Below are 20,016 nucleotides of genomic sequence, written 5' to 3'. Positions count from 1 at the left end.
TGGAAAAATTTCAAATTTTCAAATCCTTCCTGGTAGTTCAATGCCTGGGCTACTAGAGTAAGCTTTCAATTTTAGCTTCAAAAGTAATAGAAAATATCAAAAAAGTAAAATCCTTTTGTTGAAACAGGGCCTCATTTGTTTACAAATGATGGATTCAATTTTTTGCAGATGTGTCTAGCTGAATCAGGGCTCTCTTACCCCTGCCATCGACTTACAGTGGGAAGAAGATCTTCACCTGCACAGGCCCGGGAGCAGTCTGAAGAGGTAAGCCTGTTTGCCAGCGCCTCTTTGAAGGGAAGGCCTATCCTCCAGCCCCTGCCCACTTCCTATCCTTATCTGCCATAGCAGTGAATAGAGAAAGTTAATGTAGTGTGAATAAAGTCCCAGTAAATTCTTGAAGACAGGAACTTTCCATGCAAGGTTATTGCTAATATGCTCCTTCTTGTTTTATAAGTTTCATGTTTCAACAGACAGAATTTGGGTGGATTGGTTGAAATGATTTTTACTTAGAACTGTCAGGTTAACAAAGGGATTTTCTTTGCTGCTGACTATATGGTTGAGTACATTTATTAGGATTGAGCCTCAAGGTCCTTTAACTCATTGAGTTGTATGAGCCAGGCATTGTGCTTGATACGAGGTAACAAAGATGAATAACAATGTACCTATACCAAGGTGCTCAGAGTCAAAGGTAATAGATTAGTAAACTAATAATAATGGCATAATGTAATAAATGCAGTGATAACTGCACCACGGGGTGCTGTAGAAACAAAGAAGAGGGGCAGATTAGATTGAACATATTTGTGTATGTGTTGTGCCTGTGTGTATCTTTGTGGGTCTGAAAGATGTTAAAAGGCAACTATCTTTTCCATGGCTACAAATAGCACTCTGTGTCCAACTATAACTTTGGTTATAAGGGAAAGGGAAAGAGAGCCTGGACATTATAGTTTATCCATTTAAAAAGTATTTATCGAACTCCTACTACGTGCTAGGAAAAGTCATCACCATGGCTTAAAAAGTGTGTGCAACAGAGGTCATAACTAAATAGCACAGAAAAACTGTATTTACATTAGTGTTTTTCAGGCTAGAGCGTGATCCAAGTATTCGAAAACTTGGGTGAGTCCAGTAAAACCTTTTCCACTTACATACATACTATACAAAATGTGGTTGCAAATTTTTATTTAAATTGACTATATATTTTGGACACTCATTATGGAAGCTGCTACAGGACCTTTCCAGCCATCCTCTGAATATGTATTTATATCACTTAAATATGTGAAAGAGAAATGGGACTGCATAAGTGGAGCTCTAGTCTATGATCATCCTGTGAAAATGATAATTTGCTACTCTAGTTTTTACCATTTTTTAGAAATCCACAAAGAGGGAAGGTTTTGCCCCTGCTACAAATACTACTGTACTGTTTTCTTGGGCCTCTAAAAATATTAATTTCCTTTAAAGAGCCGACACCATTTTTTCTAGCACTTTATCTCACTAATCCTAATGAAAGAAAAAATGGTATTGAGTTTCACTGCTTGGCAGAAATTGCCAGAAATAATTTATTGAAATAATTTCTTTCTAGTGCTTGAGTATATATATATATATATATATATTTTTTTTTTTTTTTTTTTTTTTTTGTGAGGAGATCAGCCCTGAGCTAACATCCGCCAATCCTCCTCTTTTTTTTGCTGAGGAAGACGGCCCTGGGCTAACATCCATGCCCATCTTCCTCCACTTTATATGGGACGCCGCCACAGCATGGCTTACCAAGCAGTACTTCGGTGCGCGCCCGGGATCCGAACCAGCGAACCCCGGGCCGCCGCAGCGGAGCGCGCGCACTTAACCACTTGCGCCACCCGGCCGGCCCCTCTAGTGCTTGAGTATATTTTTAATGGCTAAAGTAGGTTATGCTTCAACTCTTTAATGGATAAATCCACTGACATTAAAAGGTGGCCAACTAGCTCCACCCAAAATTATTAATTATTCTATGCTCTAAGAGGTGGACAAATACTTGTTTCACTTTATTTTATTTTTTTAATTTTTTTTTTGCTGAGGAAGATTCACCCTGAGCTAACATCTGTTGCCAATATTCCTCCTTTTTTGCTTGAGGAAGAATGGCCCTAAGCTAACATCCTTGCCATTCTTCTTCCACTCTATGTGTGGGTCACTGCCACAGCATGGCCGACAAGTGGTGTAAGTCCATGCCCAGGATCCAAACCTGCAAACCGGGGCCCCGGAAGCGGAGCACACCAAACTTAACCACTGTGCCATGGGGCTGGCCCCTCTTTCACTTTATTTTATTTGCTTCTCTCATCCTCACCATTATACGTGTTACTTGGGTGGTCCCTTCAGCAGAAAGCAGTCAGTGCCATACAATGAGGAGTAGTGTTTGTGGGGCTGGTACACTCCTTAGGTATTAGAGAAGAAGGTAGAGTGGAGTTAGGAGGCTTTGCCAAACTAAAACAGCCACAGCCTCGGGAATATCTTAAAATCTGATTATCTGGCGTGAGTCCATTATTTTTCCTTTCTTGGCTAACTGTAAATACTTCGTCCAGGGGGCTGGTGAGAAATGAGAAAGAAGCTGTGACTTGGTTTTTATGTTGTCATAGAATTATAAAACTGGAAGAGATTTTTTATTTGATTTCCATTCTTCCATCCATTCATTCCTCATTCATTTACAGATTTATGTAATGTCTTCTAGGTTCCAAACATTAGGACCACAGTCTGTTTGCTGAAAGAGCCCACTGAAAATATCCCCTCAAAATATACCTGTATTTTATATCCAATGACAGGGTTCTGTCCTCATGAGGCAACCAGTTCCATTGTTGAGCAGCTCTGTCTGTTGATATTGTCCTTGTATTAAACTGGAACCTGTGTCCTTGTAGCTTCCACTCAGTGGTTCTGCTTCTTTCTTCTGGTTTTACCCCTTCTCCTACATGACTTCATGTATTTCAAGACAGTTACCGTTTTGCTATTGACTGTATTAAGCCTTGAGTTGGGACGGAGATATTGAGACCAGTAGTTGAATTCAAGTTTTGAATTTTATGGATTATAGTTACGTGTCCTCTAGCTGGGGGAGTTTTGTTTCTTACATCCTCCTTCTGGCCCTGCAAATACATTTCCTTTATGATAATTCAACATTTTCTCTTTCCTTCTTATCCTCCTCTTGATGATCTTCCATTATCTCTGGGTATCTAGCTAGGTACCTGTCCCCCCTCTTCCCAGCTGCTTGGGTGGGACAATGTAGGGACCCTCTGGACCGAAGCTCCTTGGGAATTATCCAATCCTCAGTTGATAGTGAAGGAGGAGCAGGGGTACCCCAGGAATAACAAAAAACAAATTTCAAATGTAGTTAATGCTAAAACCATTCATTTATAACGTCAGTTAAGGAAACATCTATTGAATACTCACTATGTGCTAGTCAGATGAATCTGAACTGATAATTTCATATTGTATAATTAAGGAAAAAATTGAGGCAAGTACAAGATACTAGGGAAAGACAAATATGTGGAGGAGTGTAACCTTCAAGAGTGTTTGCAAGTTAAAAGCCGTGTCCACCTCTGTAGCCCTAACATCTAGTGTAGTGTCTGGCACATACCAACCACAGAATAATTATTTGTGAATGAATATTTTTTAAAAAGAGAAGAAGAAAGACTAGAGGAGATGACATCCAAATCGAATGACAAAGAATGAGTCACAAAGTCAGCCAAATGAAGAAACATGGAAGTAGTATTCCATTCAGAGGAACAGCATGATCTGATAGAGTGTATAGGGAGAGATGAGTGCAGTTTGGTGTTCATGCAAAAGGAAGTGGGAAACAAAAAAAGAAGAGATGAGGCAAAGATGAGTAGGTCTTGTATGTTAAGTTGGGAACTTGAACTCGGAGGAGCCATAAAAGGCTTTTAAGGAGGGAATGATTTTTTTTCCCCAAATATATATTTTAAAGAAGAGCAGTTTGGCTGCTGTGCAGTGGCTAGCTATAAGGGAAGTAGGACTGGAGACAGGGAAATCAGATATGAATATATTTTACTAGTACAGGCAAAAGATAATGAGATCCTGAAGTAGAACATCATTAGTAAAAAGAGAGAAGGATATGGATTCAAGAAATATTTTGGAAGGAAAATCAGTAGGACCGGTGACGGATAGGATTTATGGGAGACAAAAGAGAGAGGGAAGAGATAAGAATGATACCTAGGTTTTGGCTTAAGTGACATAAAATATTCATTCATTAAATACTGATTGCATACCTGCTCTATGCCTGGTACTGGTTCAAGTGCTGGGAATATAGCTGTGAAGAACGCAGTTTTTCCGTAAAGGAGCTTGTACCTAACAAAATGAAATTGAACTCAGATAATTGCCCAAAATCTGTATTTCAATTTTTAAAACTTGGTGAGATAAGTATTTAGCTTGTCTACCTGTGGTGCAATGGCACATACTATTGGCTCCTTCCAACATAGAGTGGGATTGCACCATAGGCAGACAAGGTAAATAGTAATCCAGTTTCTCCTGAACATCTCCATTTGAATGCTAACTGCAGATTCACTCTGTACAAAACTGCACTTACCATGTCTCCCCATTACTGTTCATCATCAACTCAAGCCAAAAACTGTGCATTCTGGTCACTGAGGGACCAGCTCTTCTTTGAAACTGTCCCAATTGATCTGATACATCGAGACTTTTATGACCTTTCCTTTTTGGCTATTCAAATAAGGGTATTTTTATATTGGCATCAAATTTGTTACCCTAATTTGTTAGTTGAGAAGTTTCTTGCTGTTGGAGTTTATGTGCTGCCCATTATCTTGATCCTACCCTCACTAGCCTTTCTCACAACGTGGGAAGGGTAAGAGATCTCTCTTGCATTTTTATCCTCTCCCTCTCTATTAATTCCTTCTCTTCATCCTAAAAACATGTTCATATCTTCTCATCCTAAAAAAAACATTCCTTGAAACCTGGCTGCCCCTCAAGCTTTAGCTCCATCTTTCTTTTCTTTCACAGCCAGGCTTCTTAGAGTAATCTATAATGGATGACTATTTCTTCATCTTCTATTCACTTAATTCACTGTAACTTGGCTTCTTTCTACCATGTAACTAAAATTAAATTTAACTATTAGAGTCAGATAATAGTTTTTGTAAGATTTCATGCTATGCCATCTGTTTTCATTTTCACAGCCACCTTTGTAGATCAATATTAATCACATTCTGCAGTGGGGATGCAAAGACGCATGCCCAGAGTCATACAGAAAATGGTAGAGTATTCAACACTGGGTCTTTTGATTATAAATTCAGATTTCTTTGTCATGTTGTTTTTGTCCTAAGACTATAGCTGTCTCTTCCTGAATTCTCATCCTGCTGAACCTGTTCACAGTTCTTGTCTCCACTGAAATTTTCTCAGACCTTGCTTCTAAGATTCTTTCTCTCAGTATACTTTCTGATCTTTGACAGCTATCTCTCCATCTCTTTTACTGTTCTCTTCCTTTACCAATTGAAATATTTATATATATATTTACATATTTATGGATATGCATATTCTGTAAACTCTTATCCTTATCACTTTTGTTCCTTTATTTTTTAACTGAGTGATCTTATTCATTCCTATAACCTCAACTGTTATTTATATGCTAATTACTTCCAAATCTAAATCTTTTCTGGGCCTGTTTCCCCCGCTCCTAAGAAGATTTTTTTTCCAGCTGCCTACTAGATGTTTTTATCTGTTTGTCCTACAGCTTCCTCAAATTATTCTATCTGAGAACTGGCCTCAGTATCCTCCCTCACCAGACCTGACCTCCTCTACCCACTCAGTTACCCAAACTAGAAATCTTGATGTCATATTTGCCTCTTTCGTTTTTTCCATCCTCAAATCTAATTGGTCAACAATTCCTATCAGTTCGGCTGAAGTATATTTTAAGTCTATCCTTCTTCATTTCAATTCCCACTGCTACTGCTCAAGAGTAGGCCCTCAAGTTCTCTCGTTTGGAACTTTGAAATAAGTCTCCTTCTTATGTCTTCAAGTCCAGTCTGCCATATGCTACCACACCACCCAAACACACACACACAGCCGTCAGAATTGTTCCCTTGAACAGTTCTCTGCCTAAAAAGCTTTAGTGATTTCCCTATTGCCATCAGCGTAAAGTCCAAATACCTTAGCATGCTAGTTTAAGGACTGCCACAACCTAGTTCTATCAAACTTGTTGCCCTTAACTGCTAGTCCACATTCCTCTCCCATACATAAAGCTGATGATTCAGTTTGCTTTTCTGAATTCTTTGTTTTGTTTTTGTCTGAGGAAGATTCTCCCTGAGCTAACACCTGGGCGCCTTCCTCTATTTTTTTTTTATATGTGGGCTGCCACCACAGCATGGCCACTGACAAGTGGTGTAGGTCCACGCCTGGGAACTGAACACGGCCTGCTGAAGCGGAGTACATCGAACTTAACCACTAGGCCACCAGGGCTGACCCTCTTTATTGATTTTTTAAGTATCCAGTTCCTTGCTTGAGTTTTTTCTCTGTCTAAAGCACAATTCTCTCCCAACCAATCATCCATTGCACACACTCTACAACATTGCTGTCTTTTTTAAAGGTATGGGTTAAATATGAATACTTGTGTGAAGCCTGGCACGCTCTTCTTCACTGGTCCTAGAATAACTAATCATTCTCTCCTTTATTCTCCAATAGCCTTTGCTTATACTTTTATTGTATCTCTCATCACACTGAAAAAGACATATTTGCAGCTAAATATATCTTCTTTTAGAATGGGAATTTCTTGAAGGCCAGAACCATGTTTTATCTCTGTATCCCTGGCTTTTAACCTGGTGCTTCGACATAATAAATAGCTGGTGAAAGGAACATCTGCTTCAGTTATAAGCTTGCCTTAGTGCCAAATATGTATGAATTCTAAACTTTTGTCTCAAAGAGTTTAGTTATGATCTCCTCTGGGAAGTTTGCCCTCATCCCTTCCACTTCCAGTGCGTTAAGTGCTCTCGTCTGAACTTACCTGTCCTAACACTTATCACTAGGTGTTATAGTTATCTGTGTATATTATATGGTGTTCCTTGAGAGAGCATAGACTATGTCTTTCACACAGATCCAGGCACTGTGGCACTTAGTAGGGGTTTGTAAAAGTTTGTTAAGTGACACAGGGGAAAAATGAATGCAATAAACAACCAAAACAGAATCACAGATTTTTTTTTATCTGTTTTTAAAATCTGAATAAACAGCTTCTCTGGATTCAAAGAATTTTAGGGCAGCCATGACTAAACCAAGATATTATCTACTCTCATCGGCAAACATTAATGAAAAAAAGATTGTTTATCTCATTTTTTTGAAAAAGCTTTTCCTAACCTGTTAGATGGCTGATAAAAAATGTGAAGAGATTGGGAGTTCCTTATACATAATTAAGTAGCTCATTCTTGCAGATACTTCAATAATTCATGTTTGAAATATACTTTTTTCAACAAAATCGGCTTTTTAGATACCTCCCTTTGAAGATGTTGTCATGGTAGGATTTCGCTTTCCGGGATCTTAAGAGATTTGGGAATTCTATACTCTGTGAAGACAAAATGAATAATGGGTTACATAGGTACAAAATTACAATCACTATCCTAGCATGAGGTAAAGTTTATGGAAAGGGGCTATTATTTGAAAAGTGAATTTAGGAGAAAGGATAGATGTGGAGGGGTAAGGTAAAAGGAGTGAGAAAACAAAGATGATATGTGGAACAGTCCCTTTCTTTTTCATCCCTGTGTCCTCCAGCCCTCCTTCTTAACCTGATACCTCTTAAAGCAAGGGGTGAGTACTAGGCAAGACTAAGTGAAGGCTGAGATGATAGTTTAGCTGATAAAGGACGTGAGAAGGTTTGTCCTTTGGACCTTTATTTCTTTCCACTTGCCTGTGAACCTGGCTAAGCACCCAAAAGGAGCATGTAGTGTACCTTTTAGATCCTGAGCCTTTACCTGTTTAAGACTGAGCCTCAAAGTTCAAGGGAACTTCATGCTCGAGATATTTGCCTGCCTGAAACAGAGGGAATTCAAGCGTAGTTGTGGTCCTAGTAAATGTGTTATTTTGTAGAGGAGGCTCCTTCACTGCTTTGAAATGAGGAGGGGCTTTTGAATTTTTAATCTGTGGGATTGCTGAAATCAGGTGGGTATCTTGGCTCTGCAAAGTGAAACACTATAGTAAGATTAGGATCACAAGTAGAACCAAGGCTTCTGTGAGAAATAGACTGTGGTACAGTCAGAATAGCAGATAGACTGCTTAGGGCAAGGACCATTCATTTTCATTCATCCAATAAGGACACGTTCATTACCTTCTCCACTCAAACCATTGGGAAGACTGTCTTTAAGATAAGAGGGAAAATGTTATAACTCTGGACATTAATGCTTGGTTATGCCCCAGGAGGAAATGCTAAGCCTACTTAGTCAAGTGGAGTAAATATCTTGGCTTCCTCATTTGGAGCTGTTAGACTCACTAGATCAGTAGTTTTAAAAATTGTTCCATGGTGTCCTGAGATCCTTCAGAGGTACCCCAGCTGTCAAAGGGATATGAAGAAGAAAAGGCCAAGTCCAGGAGCATTAGGCTTCTCATTGTTCTCTCCCTGCATCACCCCAGTGGCCTTTCTCTTATCTATTGTGTGCACTGTAATTTTACATAATATTTTGCTTGGGGCCAGAGGAACAAGGTAACCCTGTGAAAAGAAGTTTGAAAACCATTGATGAGAGATCTTTAAAATCCCTACCAGCTTTAAAATCTATGATTCTATGACTAGCTGAACTCTTAACATTCCCTCTAGCCAAGTTTTATGAGTCTTTGATTCTAGGTTTCTCTTGGTGCTTTTCTGGCAATTATTTATCTCTAAGTTAGACTCTTCTGCATAGACTGAAGGATCAAATAGATTCCCTATTTTCCTAACTTAAGTACATAGTGCCATATTTTAAAAGGTAGGAATTTCACTTATTAATTAGTCTTTGTAGACTTTATTTATTAAACATTGTACAGACAGGCATTTAGCCAGATACCTTGCTGGGACCCCCGTTCTCATACAATGCATAAATATTTGTTGGTATTCACAACTCAGTTCAAGTGTTTTAAATCTCAGTATTTTTGAGATCTCGTTCTAACCTAGAGATCAGCAGCCAGTTCATATTTTGATGCTGATGTTTTTAATTGTAATACCTTAAGCCACAACTGATGTTCCTGAAAACAAAATAAACAGAGCATGTTTATCAGTGACCAGCATGTAGTAAATTCTCGATGAATGTTTATTAAATTCAAGTGTCATTATTACATCTCATATTCAATAGCTTTGGTTTACAAAAAGCTGTCATATGTAGTGTATTTCATGTTATCTTCCACTAACACTGTGAGGAGAGTACAGCATATTTCACTAATGAGAAATTTGAGAACCATTGCAGTAAGGAAGTGGCAAATTTGAAAATGTTGCCATTGCTTCTACCTGACAAACATAGATTAATGTGAGCTTTTTGAAAGATTCATATACTAGCTTACTTTGTCTTTGCCTCTCTGATTGTACCCATCTCATTGTTTATTGAGCAAATATTTATTGAGTGCTTAATTGTGTACTATAGGCTGAGGATAAAACACACAAAAATCTCTGTCTTCATTGAGTTTTTAAGCGTCTTTCATTTTCCCTCAGTCTCCAACCTTTTGTCTGGAGTATCACAGCAAGTTTAGAAATATGTGTAAGCCTTAAAAAGAAAACATATTAAGCTTTACTCTAGCAAATGGCTTCTTATTTAATAAAACTTTTATAATGATAATGTCCTATTGTGATTACAGAACTTATATTTTAGAATTTGATTTCCTAAAGTCAGTATGAAACTAATCAGGACTTTCCTTAAATAGCAAAGCACCGATGTTCATATGGTTAGTGATAGTGAAGGAGATGACTTTGAAGATGCTTCTGAATTTGGGGTGGATGATGGAGAAGTTTTCGGCATGGCATCTTCTGCTCTCAGAAAATCTCCAATGAGTGAGTATTAATCGTTCTTTGGGTCCAGCTTTATAATTCTCCCTCCTAGTGCAGAAACTTAGGAAGAACAGTGAACTTAAAAATCTCTTACTGACTTCCAGGTTTGGAAAGATAAAATATAGAAAGTAGGCGTTATTTATTAGAACCAGAGTCTCTTAAGGTTTGATTTTATTAAGCCCAGTGATTCCCAGTGCTTTAGTAAAATTCATTAAAAATGCAAGGGAATGTACCTTTTGCTTCATATGTATAGTTAGTTATGAGTCTATCTCTTTAAACCTAGAGGTTGGTAAACAAATAGCTGTACTTTCTGTGACTGTACTTGTTTCCCCACATCTTATTGGAGATATCAGTTTTGAGTAGTAATATTACTTCTCCATTCACTGATATCCATCTTTAGAAGGAAAACAGTAAACTAAATGTGCCATATCCCTCACTTCCACTTTCCAAGATGCATATTGTAGAATTGCAAGCAGTGCTACATGCAAATGACTGTTAAAATAAGTCCTTAAATGGCTCATTTACTCTGTGAAATTAGGGAACTCCTGTGGGCAGAAATAGATGTGATATTTACATAAAACTGACTATTTTCTTGATTAGTAAAGTCGTTAAAAAATTTTCAGATCCTTTTATATAATTTAATCACAAAATGTCATTTCAAGAAAACATTGAAATCCTAATTGATGACTGACACATGTTTAAAATGCTTAGCAGATTGTGTCAGTTGGTTTTCCAAAATTTATGAGCTTGGAATTTTTTTAAGGTTCTTACTTAAGGTCTGATGAAATCTTCCAATGTGTGTCAAGTTAAAATGTCTCCTCAGATGTATCACAGAAGCTAAAATTTAATTTTCTTTCCTCTTTATTGATTGAATATATTTCTTATATGTGGGATTAGATGTTATGTGGTTTGTTTTTTGTGTCTACTTGTTTTGTTTTTTTTGTTTTTGTTTTTTTCTTTTGTTTGTTTTTTAGTGCCAGAAAATGCAGAAAATGAAGACGAAGCCTTATTACAATTTGCAGCAGAGTTTTCTTCAAGGTAGGGTTAGCACTTTAATATATAAAATTGATGTTCTTTTAATGCTACTGTGATTTTTCTGGAACAATTCTAATCATAAATGGATTGTTTTTAATTTTTCCTTAGAGTATTCAGAAGATGCATTTAACAATTTATGTAGTCCTGATAGTGAAACATATAGTATTTAATGTCAGATAGCTAGTAAACCATTTATTGCCACTTCAGAGATGTATTTATCTCTATATCTTTATAGAAATACAATAAATGAATCACTGATTTAATATCTTGACTATATTCCCCAAAGGACTAGGTTATAAGTTATTAATTTTTAATATATCCTAGAACAAACAAAATAGCCTTTAAAATAATATTAAATAAAAGGATAATTTAAAAATTTTAAATGTAAGTTAATTTTTTTCTTTTAATTTTTGTTTTGGAATTATTTAGCATTTCTTCTGTTAAGAGTCTAATATAAAATGTTTTATATACATTTGAGATTCCCCTAAGGTGTTTAAGCAAAGAGGATTTAAATATTTAACCCTAAATTTTCATGTAAGTAATATTTTTCTTTAGTTCTATTTTCCAATGTGATATAATTTGGAAACTTTGCAAGATACCATTTTTTGCCTCTCTGTTGGACTTTTGGAATAAGTGAACTAAAATGGAAAGTTAAGGCTACTGTAATTAGAAAAATCTTATGAAAATGGGTAACAAGGAATTGCTACTTATAAATGGCATGGTTTCGTAGCACTTATTAAATCCATTTGCTAGATGTACTTAAAATTCCAATGTTCTAATATATCAGTATAGGCCAAGAAGAATTATAAAAATTAATGAAGCTCATTCTCAAGCCTTTAAAGAAATGTTTTAATGTTTGGTCTGTGCTTAAGAGACATTAGCCTCAACGTTTTAAAGTCATTGGTTAGACTTGTGAACCTTTGAAGTAAATTTGAAATGTATTTTAATTAATTGACGCAATTTTTCCTATAGATATGGTGACTGCCATCCTGTATTTTTTATTGGCTCATTAGAAGCTGCTTTTCAAGAGGCCTTCTATGTGAAAGCCCGAGATGTAAGTGCAATCTTACCTTTTCCCATTACAAAGTACATGCCATAGGTTTACCACCGGGCCTGAGGCGGTGCTTAATGTTTTCTCGTTTTTTCAGATTGAAGACTTGATTTTGTTTCTGGTTCATCTACCAAGCTAATCATCAGCAAGATGCCCATTTCAGAGGGGCAGTAGAATGGTAGGGTACTGCTGGCCTTGCAGAAGGCCTTGTTAAGCTCTGAAACAGGATTTTTTTGTAGGGGAAAAAAAAAAGATGGATATGCTTAGAAGTGACAAGGCTACATTTGTATTCTTTTCAGTTACGTGATTGACAGGTTCTTGCTAAAGGATTTGTCCTTCAGTCTTTTCCCAAAATGATTATTCTATCTAATAGTATATATCTAATAACTGTAATATTTTTTCCCAAAAGTCCCTTTAGACAACAAAAAAGATTCTTCCTTAAATATAGAAATGGGCTTTGTGATCTTGAAATCAAGTATATTAAAGTTTATAAGAAGAATTCAGAAGGTACATTTTGAGCAAGAAGATTCTATATGATCACTCTATTTCTATGTTGACACAGCAGTCGAGACCTCAATAATCTGGCTTCTGCTTATCTGTGCAGCTTCAGCTCTTTCCATTCCCTGCCCAGCACTTAATGAATCTAGCAATCGTGTACCGTTTGCATCTCCTCTTCTCATGTTTCCCCACTGTCAGGAATGCCTTTCATCCTGCTCTTTACCTGGTTGTGTCCTACTCTTCCTCTGAGGCTTAACCTTTCCAGACTCTTCCACTACTCTCACATTGACCACACCCACCCCGTTAGTACTTTGCAGTGATACCCTTTGCTCCTCTTATTGTTACACTTATATTGCATATAATTATCCATTCTCTCTCTGTATATATATATGTATTCTCAAGAGATTTGATTTTCTCTTTGGCAATGACTGTGTACCTTACATCCCTATGCATAGTAAATACTCTGAATGAAGGAAAAAAAAGAGAGGAAGGAATGAATAGTATGTAGATAGAGTAAAGGGAAAGTCATTGGAATTAAAGAGGGAAAAGAATTTTGAGAATAGAGTTCCAGGATGCCTCTGAACTTTCTAGTTTCTAGTTTATGTTAAACTCTGACCTAAAGAAAAATTCATTTTAAACAAATTTTAAAAATTGAATTCCAAGACAATAATTACTGATCAAACTTAGAACTATCACTGACAGTTTAATGAAGTACATTAAGAAATATAAACATAAACTGTTCTTTATCCTAAGAATAGTGGAATAGCCCATTGTAGAGGCTGTTTTAAGCATCTGTTTTTTTTTTGTTTTTTTTTTTGAGTTTCTCTTTCTTTTATTTTCCTTGCTTTCCTTTGAGTTTTCCCCCTTTTGCCTTCCTTTTTTTTTTTTTTTTTTTATTGATGTTTTAATGGTTTCTAACATTGTGAAATTTTGGGTTGTACATTTTTGTTTGTCCATCACCATATATAAAGCATCTGTTTTTTAACTATTAAATCTATATAAAATGGATGTTAATTTTTAAGAAATACATATTTATGTAATACATGTTTGTAGTTTCCATAAATACAGGTTTATAGAAAATACTGAAAAGCAAAAAGAAAATATTCTAACACAGGTTAATGGTTAACTTTGTATATTTTTTCATATTTTTTATTATATGTTTCAATGAGTACATTTATGCATATTTAATATAAAATTGAGTCGTTATAATCCTGTTAAAACAGGTTATTTTCACCTTTTAATATTGTATGATCATTTCCTTAATTATATTTTATTGTATTTTAACTTTTTATTAAAACAATGTTTAATACAGAAAAAGTAAAAAGAATAGTATAATAAATACCCAGATCCCCTATACCTAGGTTTAATAATTACTAAAATTTTGCCATATTTGCTTCTTCTATATACAGAGCGTATATCAAAGTTTATGGAGTTTTAAATGGAGTTTTAAGCCTTAATACAAAGTTATAAGGAGTTTTAAAGTCTTAATAACTTCCAAAGTTTAACTGCTACACGTTTATAAAAGAGCAGCATTTGAAATTTAATTATTTACATTTTTGTATTTATTTAGATTTGTGATTTTGATGAATAAATTTTTTTATGATAAATTTTTGTTTCAGGTTTCCTCTCTGATTGAAAATGGCAAACATTGACTGGAACAGAAAATAAATTTAAAATTTATTATTCAGAATTCACAAAAACAAACAAATGTAAAAGAAATAGAAGTAAAGTTTCAAATGACTTTTTGAAGTTTACAGCAGCTAAACTTTTGAAAGGATTAAAGCTTAAACCACACAAAAACATTTAGGATACCCTTGTATATTCATTATTTTTTGCTAAACCATTTCAAAGTAAATTACAAACATCATATTTTACCTCTAAAAACGTCTGCATGCATTTTCCAAAAATAATATTCTCCTACATGATCACAGTGCCATTATCATATGTAACAAAATCAACAGTAATTCCCTAATATCATCTAATATCCAAAACATATTCAAACTTCACCAGTTGTCCCCAAAATGTCTTTTTAACTGCTTTTTTGGAACCACAATCCACTCAAGGATCACGAATTATATTTGGTTGTTAGATTTTTTAAATCTCTTTTAAGCAAGCACCCACCCCCTCTCCTTTTTTTTTTTTCCCATGACATTTACTTTGTGAAGAAATCATACTAGATGACTTAATCTCGTTCCAAATTCTGGATTTGTGTGATTGTTTCCTTGTGATGTTATTTACTTGTGATATTATTTAACTTGTTCTTCTATCTGTATGTCCTGAGAAATGGATATTAGGTCTAAAAGCTTTGTTAGATTCAGGTCAAGCTGTTTTTGCAAGGATGCTTTGTAAGTAATGCTGAATGCTTTATTATAATGGGATTTTTAATGGTTATAGAGTCTCCCATTGTATGGCCATGTTATTATATTGAAACAGTCACTTATTGTTGGACATAAATATGTTTGAGAGAGTATCTAATCATAGCTTTAAAATAATCTGTTTTTCAATTCATTCCTTGATAAGAATGTATTTGGGGGACTGGCCTGGTGGCGCAAGTGGTTAAGTGTGTGCGCTCTACTGCGGCGGCCCAGGGTTCGCCGGTTCGGATCCTGGGCACACACCGCTTGGCAAGCCATGCTGTGGCGGCATCCCATATGAAGTGGAGGAAGATGGGCATGGATGTTAGCCCAGGGCCAGTCTTCCTCAGCAAAAAGAGGAGGATTGGCAGATGTTAGCTCAGGGCTGATCTTCCTCACACACACACGAAAAAAGAATGTATTTGGGATATATCTGTCTCTGCTTTCCAGCAAGATTGCTAAGCAGTTGAATTAACTGGAAAATGTCAGGGCCTTTTGTAACCTAAGCTGTAGCTCCCAAAATAGTCACAGACATCTTTTAAATCCATTTAAAAGCTACTGTAAGCTATACTATGTATACCTTAATCATAACTTTAGATGAAGATATTTAAATATTTAAATATGCAGTATATAATAGACAAAAAAACTTATACTAAGTGTCTTATACAGTAAATTGGCATTTGGATTTATTCAGACTGTTGATTCCCCAGAGAAGCATAAACTCCTGCTTATTAATTTCTGGGTATTTCTAATGAACCAATTGATTGTTTGCTTTTGATTAGTGTCTTGATGTTTTAACGGATGAAAATCATTGGTTCATGTAATTAAGTATTTTGCTTCGTATTAGACTTATACCAAAATCCGCTGACCTCTTTGGAGTCCTAAACTGTCTTTATCTTTCTCCCCTTGTCCAGGGCTTTTTTCTTTCCTCATTTCTCTTTTCAAGTTAAAGATCAAGAGTTTATGCATCGTTTATCACATTACTCTAAACTTAAGTGAAATTTATCCACATGATGGATAAGTTATTCAAAATTAAATCTAAGCAGGTACATTTATTATGGTCATCAACCAAATTATATACATGTCCTTTTAGTTAAAGAGGACCGTGTAAGTACAGAAATAGCACTGCTACTTCAGATGTATATGGTGCTCTGTGGTTTATAAAACCTTTTCCTATACATATCTCATTTGAATCCTACAACAAACCAATGAGATAGGGACATATGATATCAGTATTCCCATTGTACAGATAAGGAAGCTCAGAAAAGCTACATGACCTGCCCAAAGACACGTCGGTAGTAAGTAGTAGAGGGCAAATAAGAGCTCAGTTGTTCCAACACAGTTAAGTGTGATTTACACTATACTTCACTTTTCTGTACTAACTTCTGTACTCTAGGATTCACTTATCAAACTTCATCTCTCCTTTTCAGATTTCACATTTGAGAGTTAAAGCAAATCTTTCTCAATATTATTTTTAAAAACTTCTGAATGAATCATTTTTAAGAAAACAGTTTGCTGATGTTCAGATATTTTAAGGCGAGTGTGACCAATACTGTGGCATTCTTACTAAATTTCTTTCATCTTAAATATCACATGTTTAATTTAAACTGTGGGAGGCACGTTAATTTTACCAGGGCAACAGATGAGCCTCAGGCACCAGCATTCTTCACTTGAAGTGAGAAATTGAGTTCCAAGAGTAAATAAAAACAAGATTGAAGGTTTAAATCCTCTGCTAGCTTTTTGAACTTATATACTCATTAAATGTTTATTGGAGTGGTGGGATTACAAAGGATTTGGGGAGCTTCATCAACTGGAATATAGTTAATCACTAAGTAAAACACTACATTTGATAAAATGTTTCTCACGATGCCACATTCAATCCATCTTAATGAAAACTACTTCAGACTGATTTCATTTGAGAGCACTTGGTGGTGAGAGTGTTCATAGTTCTTTCTGCCTTTTTCATGAGAAATTTATAATACTGTCCAAAGCAGAGCTCCAACTTCAGTAAAACAGCTAGTCTAAGTTCTTGTGTTTAATTCTATTGTGACAGAGTTTTGACTTCTGACAATGGGTTGATTTTATGACCTCCTTCCTTTCCTTTAACTTTTAGGGATGTTCATTCAGTTGAAGGCCATAAATATTTATCACATGCCTACTAAGGACCTGGGATATAGAGGTTTCCTGCCCTTGAGATGCTCACAGTCTAGTGAGGAAGATAAGACAATATGAGCAGATCTATATGGTATAATACACTATAGAAGCAAAAAGGAGAGGTACTTCATCTACCTTAGAAGTTCAGGGAGATTTCTTGAGGAAGTGGTACCTCTGATCTGAATCAAGATGAGTAATACCTAGGCAAATAACAGAATTCTAAACAGAAAAAAAAGTCTAAAGCGAAGACAAGAAGATTAAAATGAGGGAACTACACCAAAAAATTAAGGCAGAGAGCAAAAAATGCAAGACAGTTGGATTGCAAAGCATGAGGCTGAGAAGATCAGCAGGAACCAAGGCATAGAGGGGGCTATGATTCCCTGACATTTAAAAGATAGTTGTTGAATGAAGCTTATATTTTATCTTTAGATAAGGAAGAGCAATGGTTAGCCTCCTTAATTAAAGTTGCTGAGGAGTTACCACTGGCCACACCATGATTCCCTGGGAGTTTCTTAAAGAAGGTTCTTTTTCTCCTTGTAGCCTCCGCACCTTTCATTCCTGCTACCCTTGAATTCTTTTCACAACAAAAAGTACCCTAGAGAATGATTAGATGTTTGTAGTAAATAACTAAAAATCAATAGCAATAAAGATCCCAGTGCCAGGGTTTATCTCCCAAGAGAAGGATTGTTTCTTTCCCAGTGTCCCCTTGGGAGACTGGGCTTTGATATCAGTAATCCTGTTCCACTCCTTAGATCTTGACTTCAGACCCAGTGCTGTTTCCAAATATTACACATCAATTGAGGCAATCAGCGCTCAATTCTTGGTTTCCTGCATAGTAACTCTGCAGCCCCAGACAAGTAATGAGCCTGTTTCTAATCTGACAAAAAAAGGGAGGTGATTGGTGATATCTACTTTATATGGTTGTTTTGGGGATTAAATGGGATGCTATCCATAAATGGACTCAGCCCTGTGGCCAGGGTGCTTTTAAGCAGTTTTGGACAAATTCGAGAAATGTTTGTAAAGTAACAAAACTGATTTTCTCGTGCAATTCATGAAGTATCTCTAAGAACAGTTCCAGAAATGAATTTGGAGACCCGCTATGAGCATTTACAGTACTAAAATGAGTGCTTTGCTGTAACAGTGCTCGATAGTTAAGTTTTATTACATTTGTTTTTAAAAATTAGCCCATTTTAAAGTAGTGCTATTTCTACACGTTCATGTTAAAAGAAATCTTAAATACCATCACTGATTAATGTTTCTTAAGAAAAATAAGTTCTACACAAATCTGAAACCACAGCTATAGTTGATGAGTTTCTAGCACTCCATCATCCAGAAAAACCAGGCAAACAAACTTATTTGTGCTTTGGAAAATATGCCCAGTCTGTTCTTCTTGTCTTTGTTTTCTTTTCAATTTAAATTCCTTAAAGGCAGATGATGTCTTTAGGGTAATTTTATATGACAGCTAGGACAGCATCCTGCATGTGTGTGAGGTAAGAACTATGATGATAATATAATTTTTTAAGTATGTTTTCATTATACAAATAAAATGTTTGTTGTAAAAAGAGAAAAGAAAGCAATACAGATTCATTTAAAGTAGAAAATGAGTTACCACATAATCCTAAACCTGAAAATAACCACCATTGAATGCTTTTACTTTTAAATGTGATTTTTAAAAAAATCTCCAAACACGTATTTCAGTAAAACAAAGTTATGTTTTCGTAAATGCAGCCATACCAAAGACGCTGTTCTGTAATTAGATGTTTCCACTAAACGATGTATTGTTAGCATCATATTTAGAATTTGCTTCCAATTCTGTTATCAGATCAAATTAAAATTGTAAAAATCTTTAGTGTCCATATTAAAATTATTTTTGAAATTAGTTAAAAATTTATTAAATTAGTTTTAAGATATGCTGCTGTGTAAAATGTTCTTCTCAGGTTACTGCTGTGTACCATCTTTTTGAGACCCATTTAACTATATTTGAAAAGCAATATAGGTAAAATTTATTAAAATATCAAAAGCAAGGCTGATTTCCATTAATGGACTTTATCCATATTTTTATCATTTCTCCCAAAGGGCCCTCCCTGGCCCTAGAAAGTATTTGTTATTCATGTTACCTATTTTAAGAGGATAAGAAGTTAAATTGGATGTCTAAGTATTTCACTTATAAATTCAAGAAGTCTGTTTCATTTCTAATCTTCAACATTTTCACTTAAAAATAAGAGATATATCAGAAAGAATACTAATCAGAATTCTTAGATTTGAATTCTGGCTCCCCATTTACCAGCTGTGTGCTATTAACCAGGTTACTCAACCTCTCAGCATCAGTTTCTACATTTAAAAATTTGTATTGTAATACGTACTTCCCAAGATTGTTTAACAAAAAATTTATTTATTTCTTTTCCCCAAAGCCCCAGTAGATAGTTGTATGTCATAGTTTCACATCCTCTAGTTGCCGTATGTGGGACACGGCCTCAGCATGGCCGGAGAAGCGGTGCCTCGGTGTGCACCCGGGATCCGAACCCGGGCCGCCAGCAGCAGAGCGCACACACTTAACCGCTAAGCCACGGGGCCGGCCCTAACAAAAAATTAATATATGTGAAACATCTTTGAAATGTGTGGAAACATCTTTAAGATTGTGTGCTTATAGTAGGTGGACATTGAATAAATCAGGCAGATTTGGATTTAAAACTAGGCCCTGATACTGACTAGCTATATAAAGCTTCCATTTTATTTTCTCTGAAATGGGGATAAAAATATCTTGGCAATGAACCCACCTTGGAATAATGAATCCTTACCTCAATAGTAATCAAGTTATTCAGATGCATGTGTTAGAGAAGATGAATAGGCCTGTTTATGTTGGTATGTATGATACATGTGAGGGAGCAGTAGGAGATAGGGCTAAAATAGAGAAGTAGACTAGGGTTTCATCATGGAAATCCCTGAATGCC

The 20,016-nt window shown here is 35.7% G+C and overlaps 1 protein-coding gene across 4 annotated transcripts in view; it reads left to right on the top strand.

The window, feature by feature from the left end:
- FAF1 (Fas associated factor 1) overlaps window positions 1-20,016 on the top strand; it is a 493,835-nt gene that overhangs the window by 346,460 nt on the left and 127,359 nt on the right. For all 4 annotated transcript variants that reach the window (XM_058552367.1, XM_058552369.1, XM_058552370.1 and 1 more), the window contains 4 exons: window positions 169-264; window positions 9,850-9,976; window positions 10,948-11,011; window positions 11,981-12,062. In XM_058552367.1, coding sequence (XP_058408350.1) covers window positions 169-264; window positions 9,850-9,976; window positions 10,948-11,011; window positions 11,981-12,062 — 369 coding nt within the window. The remainder of the gene's footprint in view (window positions 1-168; window positions 265-9,849; window positions 9,977-10,947; window positions 11,012-11,980; window positions 12,063-20,016) is intronic.

The sequence above is a fragment of the Diceros bicornis genome, chromosome 13 (genome assembly GCF_020826845.1).
Source record: "Diceros bicornis minor isolate mBicDic1 chromosome 13, mDicBic1.mat.cur, whole genome shotgun sequence".
NCBI lineage: Eukaryota > Metazoa > Chordata > Mammalia > Perissodactyla > Rhinocerotidae > Diceros > Diceros bicornis.
The sequence above is the reverse complement of the archived record's forward strand: the minus strand, read 5'-3'. Positions and strand labels throughout refer to the sequence as shown.